The sequence below is a fragment of the Protopterus annectens genome, chromosome 16.part0 (assembly GCF_019279795.1).
Source record: "Protopterus annectens isolate FY-2018-M chromosome 16.part0, PAN1.0, whole genome shotgun sequence".
NCBI classification, from domain to species: domain Eukaryota; kingdom Metazoa; phylum Chordata; order Ceratodontiformes; family Protopteridae; genus Protopterus; species Protopterus annectens.
The window spans coordinates 308,418,779-308,430,661 of record NC_056750.1 but is presented as its reverse complement, the minus strand read 5'-3'; the positions used below and the strand labels follow the sequence as shown (position 1 = coordinate 308,430,661).

Genomic DNA, 11,883 nt, shown 5'->3' with positions numbered 1-11,883 from the left:
GAAGACAAATGCTAGTCAGTTACCTGATTTTTCCAGCATACATGTAGACCACATTCAGAAATACATAATGCTAAATAAAATAATCAAATGTCTATAATATCAAGATGATGCCATTACTAGATGAACATGGGTTATTATGATTAATAGCTTAGTCATAACCTGACTATTGTTTTCTGCTCAGAAGTAATGTACCATGGAAATCATCCTGAGGCTGAAGCTTAACAGATGAATTCTATGTTAACTGCATATCAATAAGAAACATATCTAATACGACTATTACAATAATAATAATAATAAAAAACAATACCCACTATGATCAGGATACCAATCATAGTAGTCTGCAGCAAATGGAAATAGTTTGGCTACCATACAGCACAGGATGCAACATTTTAATGTCTGTTTTATTTTCAAATTAAATAATTAAACAGCTGTTCGTGGTGCCTATAATTTTTCTTAATATGGTGGAATATACAGAGTACAGCTCTCGGAGAATCTAGCTCAGAAATTGCCACCTTGTACTGTAATAGATAAGTAAACATGATTGTCTGAAGAAACTGCTGTATATATTTCTTTGACTCTATGTTAGATGGAACAGCTACAGTGTCAAATCTATCATCTTATCCACAATGCAGGCCATCAGACCATTCTGACTGAGTTATGGTGTGGATCAGGAAATGTGCCCTTTTCCTCATTGTAGTGCGATCTTGGAGTTGGTATATATAATTAGTGTGGGGGGGGGGGTGGCAGCCTGCATTGTCGTTCATATAACAGTCAACAATGTGGCTGTTCAACTGTTCGACAAACTAACACAGACTCATTTATTTTTATCAACAGCAACTGCATGTTACTGAGTTAATTAAACTGTAACACTGATCTGAAACATGCATTGTTTCTGCATGCAGGTGATCAGTCAACATGCACTCATATGTTAACCACAGAGAGAAAAACACACCCATGTTAATGCTCATTTGCACAAGTGTGTGTGGGTGTGTTTGTACGTCTGTCCCAGCTAGTCTGTTTGATGATGTATACCATGTAATACACTAAACTTATTTTTAAAATCGGTTATGTTTATTTTATTATATATGAATTTGGCATATCTGATCGCATACAACCATAAGTTATGTTGTCAACTTTTATGGATTTAATGACAAAGCCACTTTCATAGGCACTGCCAACTCCTCAAGTCTGAAGTATCTTTATACTAAAAAAATAATATGACTGACTTTCAACAAATGTGGTTAGTGATTTGATTAAAATGTTTTTTTTTTCTCTCTGCAAGCACAAACACAGAATAGAGCAATGCTAAGAGTAAAGTTATAGAGAAATTCTCGTTCTAACTCCTGGGGTAAATCCAGCAGTTTGTTTCAGGACTCAGAAATACTCTAAATAATCCTGGAACTCAAGAGAGCTGCGTACAGAAAGGAACTATATCCTTTAAGCAAGTTGCACTATTGGGAAATGTTCTTAATATTAGACATAAAACAGCATGTTTCTGGAGCAAAAGTGGGTTGTCTTTTTTCCAAGTGTTTGTGTCAAGCTGGAAGGAAGAAAATATACAAACACACCAACATAAATTATAAAACATCAATGCTAAGATAAATTTATCATTTGAACTTCTCATAATCTATAGTACCAGTAACTATATGTTCAGGGGGTGTTGTACTGATGAAGACTGGTCTCTGAATGATGGAGGCTTGCTCAAGTGTTTCCTATATTACTAATGCCTTTAGAAGTCCATCCGTTAAATCTGCAGCAATTTTAGTAAAGTCAAATCTAGCAGTCATTTGATCACACAAACTGCAATTCACTGCAGTAGGTTAATTGAAGTCTGCAATTAAAGTTTTACACAAGTGTGGTTTTACTATAAAGAATTCATGGAATTCCAAACCCATTTGAAATAAAAATGTGTTTTATATAATCAGAAAGTTGTTTTTCTAAACCATGGCAATTAAATGTAGGAAAATCGTTCTGATACAAAAAAATCAAAACCTATTATTTGACTGCCCATACCAATATGTTATATCCTTCTGCAGTAGTATTTTGCAGACAAGCTTATGAGAACTCAACAGACATGTAAGGATTATGTGGAAGTGTGCCAATATATTATATATTTTAAATTACAGTGATTCTCAGTATGTCAACATATTTCATTCTAATATGAAAATGCATTGGTTACCCACCTATACCATATTACTGTAACAGCATATTTGATATGGTTTAGCAAGCATTTTATGTAAAGAAAAATGTAATTCTTTTACACACACACACACACACACACACACACACACACACACACACACACACACACAAAACAATCACTTATATACACATTCATATGCGATAAGTGCATATACAGAAATAAAAATGCATATGTGAATAGATAGATATATATAGATGTATATATGTATGGGTTCCATTCATTTAGTTGAATTTTCACAATGTTAAACATGTTTCCTACTGGTATATTAGATCAAAATCTCAGAATTTCAAAAAAAATGATAGCAGATGGTTGTGGGGGGCCATAGTAGTGAGAAGTTGGATTTTGCCCTTTTCTTGCTGTACTGCAATCTTTGAGTTGGCATACATAAGTAGAAGGGTGAACAAGGGCTAAGCACACCTGCCTAAAAGGATGTTTTCATTTTTTCTTGCATTTTCAATCTTTTGAGATCAACATTTTGGCATTTAAATATTTGTATAGTCAATGTTATGCCACAAATCTGTGTGTGCATACGTGTGTTTGTGTGTATACAGAGACATATACACAGAATTATACCATCCCTTTCAGTCATAGCATACCCAAGGTACATCATACTAAGTGCCAAATACAGCTCATTAAAATGATGGACTGGCCCTGCTGCTGTTTGCTTAGGTTCTGTTGTAATTATTATTCTAACTTAGAATAATTGGTTTGAACTGAAATCAGACCTACCCCTCTTCTCCAAACTTGCATTGCCTTGGAGATGGAATAATTACGTAGTGGGGTTGGTGGAAAAATGGAGCTTGTTCTGCAAAAAAAATGTCCTGTATATAAATTAATTACAGGACATGCTGTAACATCAAAACAAAGTTGCCATTCTGTATTTGCTATTATCCCACTCACAACTTTCAATATCTGTTGTTTTTGGATACATGGCTTCTGTACTGTGCACTTTGAAGAGATATTTGATGGGATGTGTATAAGTAAATAGATGTGTGTAATATACATGTGTAATTACATAAGGCCCACAATCATACAAATGCATGGATGGGTGGGAGGGTGTGTGTGTGTGTTCCATCAAGGGTCAAGCCCACCTTGATATCTTACATCTCTACAAGACAAACAGCTCCAGTAACACTAGATCTATGGGTGTGAATCTATATCAGCATACAAAAAAAAACACGATGTCTGCATACATGAGTGACATCCTTGCATTCTACAAGAACATCCTTGACAACTGGATGGGCATCTGCAAATTCATCCCAGGCATGCCTTGCTTTGCCCTTTTAAAAGTGGGGGGTACATCATGAATGTGTGTCTCAGTAAGGTGTAAATGGTCTCATGACTTACTTGCCAAAGACAAGACTGACCATAAGAAGTAGACTAAAAAGGAGTTGCAACACTGTCCCGTTTTGGCATACACTACACAGCCATTCTTATATTCAAAAAATAACAGTGGGGAACTCTGTGATGCTACAACTTACAAAGTGTCATGTGACCTCGCTAACATGGCAACTGTCACAGATGACATCCAGCTGAAAGAAGCCTTATTTTGTGGCAGTCTCTATAGTGAAAGGTTTAGGGAAAAGAGAAAGCAGTCAGGATTTCTAGTACAGAATAGTGCACCCAATAAAAACAACATGGCAGAAAAAGGATGGGTTTTATAAATACTGTTTGACAGGAAAACTACATTGTGCCTTATGCACACTCTCCCATCTGGCCATTGCAAATCTTTTAACCTGTGAATTAACAGTCTCTCTGTTCTCCAACACATGCAAAGGTGACCCATGTCTGCAGTCGGCAGCTATAAGAAGAAATAGCAATATAGGTTAAAGAAAACAAGCTATAGCCCAAAACACATATGTACTGGCCATGTTTTTTGTGTGTGAGTAAAGAGATATCTGAGCTATAATAGCTGGTTTTACTATGATTTCTCAGTGCTGTGCCAATGTTTCCCAACATCTTTCTGCATAGAATGTGCAGCAGATGCATGTACTAAGTTATAAGACTTCCTTTGTCTTCATAGTGCAGTCAGATCCTGAGATCATCATAAATTTCAAAATGTGTTGTCAATAATTATTTCTTACAAGTACATTAAGACAATGGGCCGCACATAATCCCATCTCTTCCCACCATTAGCGGTGATTTCTATATATTATCATCCAGCCTTTCCTTGCACCTATGTCCAATTACGCATAAGACTGTCCTTTGTAACCCACTGTCAACATTTACAGAAACAGCTGCCCAAACAGGAGGATGGAGCAAATGTGGAAACCTTATCTATCCCTTGACCTGTTTACTGCAGTTTTTCCATATTAGTCTTTGCGTACTGAGGCAACAATCTGAGTATTTGGCCAAGCACTGTCCTGAGCATACCCTGAGGATGTACTTTACTCATTCTGGCCACAGATGGTTCCTCAACGCACTCTTTATGTACACACACTGACCAACTTGTCTATACCTACACTATAAGATGAGTTGTTAAATAGGATTCGACGTGAGATGCACTTCATTCATACGACATGTGTCGATCAGCTGAGTATAATGCATTGCCTACTTTCCAGGTTACTACCTTGGTAGGCTTATGGATGACAGCCCTACAGTCTGCCATCAGATAGCTGACTGATGCTCAGAACACCAAACCTGAAAGATTGTTGTTGTCCTGTGATGCTATCTAGACTAAGAAAACAGTGAGAATGTGTGTGCTACATTTTCCTCACTTTCCCCTCTTACAAAGTTTCTGTGATCCTGAGTTTATATAGGATGCATACATACGAGTGTGTGGGGTAGCAGCTTGCTACCCTGAAAAAAATATTGTGTTTTACAACCTTTGGAGCACTGCTGTTCCAACTAGCAGCCTCTCAAAGTTTTAGAAGTCTGGAATTTGAATAATGGGATGTCAGTGAATCAAGACGGGATTACTCATAACAGCACCCCTTCTTGATGCTGCTCCAGAACACGCCACTTGCTGTTAGTGCAGATACACCTATTGTCACCCCACTACCACACAGCTTTCATGACTCTAGACCACAATCATATCACAGTATGCATAGCTTAGCCTGAAACAAATTGATTTACATTACTAAATGTTTATAATCAAACAAGTCTGATCACAGTTTCTTTTTTGTCATTCTTACAAGTATGACCTCTCTAGCATTAATCAAAGTATTCCCCTAAAGAACTGCCTACTAAACTTGGCAAAATCAATAGGAAAAAATAAATAAAAAAAAAAAAATACAAATGAGGACTGATGTTTCTGTGGAAGGGCTAGCCAGCCGGCTGCAGGTGATGATGACTGTTGACGTGAGACCCTGACCCTATGTATAAAGTGAGAAAAAAGGGGTTGATGGTGATGAATAGTGGCGTTTGTCACTCAGTATAAAACTTGGACATTCCCAGTTAACAAATTAAAATAAATAAATAAATGGGTAGAAATAAATATTCCTGTAATGGACATAAAGGAAGCACAACAATGCATTTGGCGAGTAGTTTTAAATCTATGCATAATTCAGAGAAAATGTAAATCAACAAAAAATGTGTACATACATTTTCCTTATTAAAATCTTTTTAAATCAAAAACCCACCAAATGTTTTCAAACTTCAGGCTTACTTTGTACCTCAACAGATATTCTACATATTTTTCCATTTGAATTTTTTTTTAAAACAAACTAGTTAAGACAGCTGAATTTTGCAGTTAAACAGTTGAATTTTTATATTTATTTATCTGTTTACTGCAGTTTGCCAAGAGTAGAAAGAAACTACAGCTAATTTGCTTAATTATTTTTAATATAAATGTACTACCTAAAGGGGTTGTTAAAACTATCAGCAATAAACTACTGCTAATATTGCCCTCCCATTTCTTCCATGCACTACAGTGGATATTTTTAAGTATTCATTTTTTAAGCAATAATGCTAATAGTAAATTATACAATTCTTGGATGGCTATGGCAACACATATCAGCATAGCTAATGTTATACTTTGTTTTTATATATTCAGATTGTAAGGAAAATAATCCTTACAGTATTGTTGCTGTACAGCACAGGACAATAATAGGCAAATATAAACAAATCAACTAGATGCAGAGCTGCTAACTTTCAAAACTTTTACTGGCAATGTAAAAACAAACAAAAAGCACAGTTTGCATCCCATAAAATCATCTGTAAAAATGCATGAAAATATAATTATATTACTCCATTGTCATATTTTCAGTATAAAAGTACTCATATCAGTAAGTTCTTTCACTGAAAAGGCTCACATAAACAGCACAAGCTTAAACATAAACCTGCAAATTGAGTCTAAATTATGGAAAGTAAGATGATCAAAAATAGGTCAGTCATACAATAAGGTGGGTTGATTTGGTTTATACAACTATTACTGATGCATTTAATATTCAATTGGTGGATTATACTTCTCTGAATGGGAAGAAAAAAATAATAATCGCATATATGCCATGTCCCGACTTGAAGACAAAGCGGGAGCGCAAACTGGTTCAAATTAAAATCTGTCAAATTTATCACAACCATCACAAGTTGCATTCACTTTCTACCATTGCTGAAAAGCATTTATTTACTTTCTTATGTGTGGCTTTACAATGCACTGTTTTTAACTTAATTTTTCTAATGCTGAGATTACAGTTGCTCTGCAGGGGGAGCTTCATGGTTTAAAGAAGCAGCACTGATCTCCTCTGTGGACAATGTAATGGTACATCAACATGGTGGCTGTCAAATTAACGCTTTCAAAGTTTTGCAGCAGTGATGGCATACACATTTGATAATGTAAAGAAGCTATAAAAATTAAAGTAATTTCACCACAGGACCAACAGCCACGTATAAAGAGACACTGCATTATTTTAATTAGATACATATCTTCTCTTTCTTAGAACTGAATGCAACCAACCTGTGAAAATAAGTAAGGAATGTTTCTACATGAAAAATTAAAAGCATATCTGTACATAACATATACATGAATTAGTGTTTACACGCATATCATTTAAGCAAATCTGCACATATATACATACAAACATGCATGCATACATACCTTTCAAACAAAACAGTACATATGTAGGGCAGTACACTCAAACAATAAAACTGAGCTGCAGAAGTGTAGAAAGAAGTTTGAATTCCACAGTCATAACTTTAATAAACTGAAAGTAAACAAGGTGTTTTATCCCTGTTTCAACCAGCAGACGACTGAAGATAAGGTTAAACAAAAATATCAGTTAAAAATGGGATGGTGTATAAATGTGTGTGTGTGTTCATGTCTGTTTTACGTGTGTGTGCAATTTCTCATCTGCAAAAGGAAACAAAGGTTTAAAGGAAACATTAGTTCCCAGGATCAAAGGAAACAACAGGATACATCAGGTAAGTATTGGCCTCCTATCACTATATCTGTTTTTATCCCATCCCTTAATCTTACAGTTTTGTCACATCTGTAAAACCAGATAATTTAAGAAAGCAAGTTGGTACTATACTAATCATGCAACTGAAAGATATTGCAGGCATCGGCAAAAGAGGTTCTCGAATATTCAGTTCACAAGGCAGTGAAAGCAAAAAAAATAATGTGTCAGTAAAAGAAGAACAGTACCTTTGTATTCTTCTAGAAAATGTGTACTGGCACTGCTTGATAATGTCTACAAGACATAATCATTTAAGATGTTTCTAAAGAATGCAAAAATACTGTGGTGTCAGTGTTTTCCATGCCTTCTGGGGGGGGGATTCCCTGGGAGCACACCAACCTTATCTAATTCACAGATGTCTGCATCCAGAGTTCTGATACTTAAAGGTCTGACATGTCAAACAAAAGCAACATTCGTAAAAACAAAAAGTGGACTTTATAAGCAAAAAGAACTTGATACTCTTATGTTAGCCTGCTCATTAAGTACTGCACACTTTTGCTTTTATTAGACTGATACATATCGGCCAGCACTCATTAAAGCAATTCAAAAAATACATACACTACCAGTTTCAGCAAGTAATGGGGATTTAATTTTGTAAACAAACTTGTTAAACCTGATGCCCATTCTAAAAGATAACATTTCTAACCTTTAACATTTTTTATTAAGACAATATTGCCTTTTTAAATGTATTAGGCTTTTGAAATACACATATAAACAGTACTTACTTTACAATAACATAATACTGAAATTCTCTAATGGCTCTCATATATATATATATATACACATTATGAATTCCACATTTGACTGTAGACTTTTGCTATATTATATATATAACAAGCCTTCTATACCACCATCCTAAGTTTAAATCTTCAAGGATAATTTTTTAAATATCATACTAATCACCATATTTTCTCCGTAGATGGTTTCTAATGTGTGCATATTTATGCTTTATACATATGTAATTACATATATATATATATATATATAAATATATATATATATATATATATATATATATATATACACACACAAAAACATTAATATACACAAATACATTGTATTTTACAAACATATATATGTGTATGCAGACCCATGTGTGAGTATACGTGTGTGTGTGTGTATATATATATATATATATATATATATATATATATATATATACATACATACATACATACATACATACATACATACACATTTACATATACATACACACACACACGAGAAATAAAACAAATCTGCACATACATATTTATATTATATATACATTTTATATACATATTTTTATGTTTTACACACACACACACACACACACACACACACTCGTATATGAATACAGCGAGAGTCAGAGAGGGAAAAACTTCAGCTTGTACAGTGTCGCAGCTAGTGAAGTCAATACCATTCAACTACCCTTTTTATTTAAGTATCTGACAGATGCTCTCCCTCAAGCAGTTTACAGGTACCTTGCTAGCTATGGAGTTCAAGTAAGCCAGTCCACAGTATGCTTTTATAACATCTATATTCCATAAGCTGAATTATATACATATATCACACCAAATATACAGTCTAATAAGTATAAACAGACACATATAACAGTCACGGAAAAGTAGAATTTATTACTGAATTAGTACTCAGGAAAACGCTGCACTTTGCCATAATCACTCAAAGCAATATTAACTTATAGCTATAAAGTCAGTGTACACTAGTCAATGATTCTGCAAGAGGAATATAATGAAAGCCGATTTCTGGCTGGTTTACCCGAGACATACAGATGGATGTACATATGCAGAGAGTAAGTACAGGCCACAGCCTCATATACCCAAAATCAGCCCACATATTGTTAATAAAAAAGTACAGCTACTGTATATAACAGTGACAAATTTATTTTCCAGGTGAAAAGAGTTGCCCTTGCTCTGTTGCTGGGTCAGAACCATGACCTTACTAACAGCCCAAAATTCGATAACTCTCATGGTGGTTTAGCTTTCGCAGTTATCTAGTTCTGTACACTTAATAAATGGCATCCCCTTAATATTGTGTGAAGACCATGGCTTGAGTATATTAAATATCAACTGAGAGCCCTTTTATTGAATACTGTAGAATAAGTATCTTGCTGTACCGTTTTGTTGCAGGAAAACATTACTGGCATCATGTAACATATTAAAGAGTTCTGTAGTGGATTATGGATTACATTTCAAACATATATAAAATATGGAAGCTTTTCTAGGCATTAGTTTTAGAAAACATTTCCCAGCAGTTGGTCTTCCACCTCTGGACTCAGTTCAGATTCAAAAATATATGGCAACATCAAATAAAGCACACTTAAACTATGAGCCAATGTCTATACAAATCTAAGTGATAGCACTTACACAGCATTATGCTTTCAGAGACTTTATGCAACCTTCAACTATCACAATCTGGCATGTTGTTACTCCAACTTGAGCTTCACAAGGAGTCACCCCCGGTAAAAGTTTATTAACTGCATTAATGTGTACTTTAAAATCATAGTTTAATAAATTCTGCTGTTCTAATAATTACAAATACAAACGTTTATCAATAAAACAGAAAGAGTGCTGAATATGTGACTGCACACTTTACCTACATATATTAAAAAAGTGACATAAATGCTTCACCTTCAGCTTGTTTTGTCATAAAAGTCAGATTAAAATAAAATAGACCAGATTAAGATTCCTGATGCAAATCATGAAAACGACTTCAGCTGCTAAATGAATTATGCACACACAACTCAAACAATATTCAGATGCCACAACAGAGGTTTAGAAATTAAGTCAGGAATCCCCATTGCAGTGTATGTGTGGTAAAGGGCATCACACTTCCATAATGAAGAATGGGTGCTGAGGATGAGTTTAGTGATGCTACTGCTGATGATGGTAATGATGCACAGCAAAGAATGAAAAATACTTACTGTCATGGGGTGCTGCTTCACTGCCGCTACTCAACCCGCAGTGCTCCTGCTGTAAGCCCCGACTGCCCTCCCTTATTTCGTTCCCCGGGTCTTTGGTTCCGTTGAGCCCAGCGGCTACTTCCTCCAGATCCAAAAGATGGCTAACGCTAAAGTTCTTTCTGTTGCTGGTACTGCTGTCCAGTTGCTCTGAGATCCTCATTGCCCCTGGTCCAAACGCTTTCTCCATGGCAAAGGGATTGTCCATGGACTCAAAGAAACTAGTTTGGAGACGATAAATAAAAAAAGGCAAAAACAAAAAAACGGCTATGTCAACTGTCAAGGACTTGCTTGAAGTACTGTTAGAAACTTAACTTTTTTAGTTAACCAAAAAACACTGTTTCTGTTGTCTTCCCTAAACTGTGTTCCGCCTAGATGACGTTTGGAAGAAAACAATCCCCCAACGTGTAAAACTATTTCCACACGCCCCCTCAAAGAAATGACAAACCTTTTCTCCTAGCTTGCCAGGCACTATAAAAAGTTGCAAAACACTATCTTCTTGCCAAACTTTTCTTTCCGAAAAGTAAGCTTTTAAGAGCTTTTATCAACATAACATGGGGGAAATGAGAACAGTAGACCCAGCAGGGGCTTTGCGTTTCTTTGAGTGTGTGATAGTGTGCGTGTGTGGACTCAGGAGGTTAGTCTAGCTTGGCAGACCTCCTCTCAAAAAAGGACATAAGGAATGATTAAGAGCCCCCTTTGGCAGCCTTGTACAAATATTCTATTTGAAAGGGACTTGACCTGTTGACATCTAGACCTTGTAAATGAGCTATAGAGGAGCAACAGAGTCTCTGCGAAAATATTTCACAGGCGACGACTTTCTCTGTTTCGTGATCTGTGCCACCTCCTTGGGGACCGGCCGAAGTCGTCCTAATGAGATAATTATGGCCCCAGGACCCCGTTTTAAAGCAACATGTTTGTCTGAATGGTCAGCACTCTGTTAATTAGAACCAGAAGTGGGTGGGGAGGGTTTGTGCATCAAAATGAGAAACTTTGAAAACTTATCTACTTTCAGAGTTTGGGCTTAACGGACTTGCTTGACTGAGTATTTACAGGTTATTTGAATTAGAGTCATAACAGACAAAGGATATTTTGGAGAAAGTTTTGTACTTGTCAGTATGCTTCAGCTTCCCATTAACATTAGTATATTTCTTGCAATCACGAAAATCAGAGAGAAGAAAATCACCACCAGAAGGTTATATGAATTTGTTTTATTTCTAGGAAAGTACAAATGACTACTCTGCCAGCATAAAAATACTATCGGAAGTAAACTGACCTGTTGAAATATTGTTATTATTGTACTTTATAAATAGTTATAAATAAATGTT

The 11,883-nt window shown here is 35.5% G+C and overlaps 1 protein-coding gene across 2 annotated transcripts in view; it reads right to left on the bottom strand.

Moving 5' to 3' along the window:
* Window positions 1–11,296, bottom strand: part of PRRX2 (paired related homeobox 2) — a 663,637-nt gene extending 652,341 nt beyond the window's left edge. The window contains exon 1 of one of the 2 annotated variants that reach the window (XM_044057840.1): window positions 10,520–11,296. In XM_044057840.1, the coding sequence (XP_043913775.1) occupies window positions 10,520–10,763 (244 nt within the window). In that variant the 5' untranslated portion in view covers window positions 10,764–11,296. The remainder of the gene's footprint in view (window positions 1–10,519) is intronic. The other variant, XM_044057839.1, reaches the window with a different exon arrangement.
* Between the last annotated feature and the right edge of the window lie 587 nt (window positions 11,297–11,883).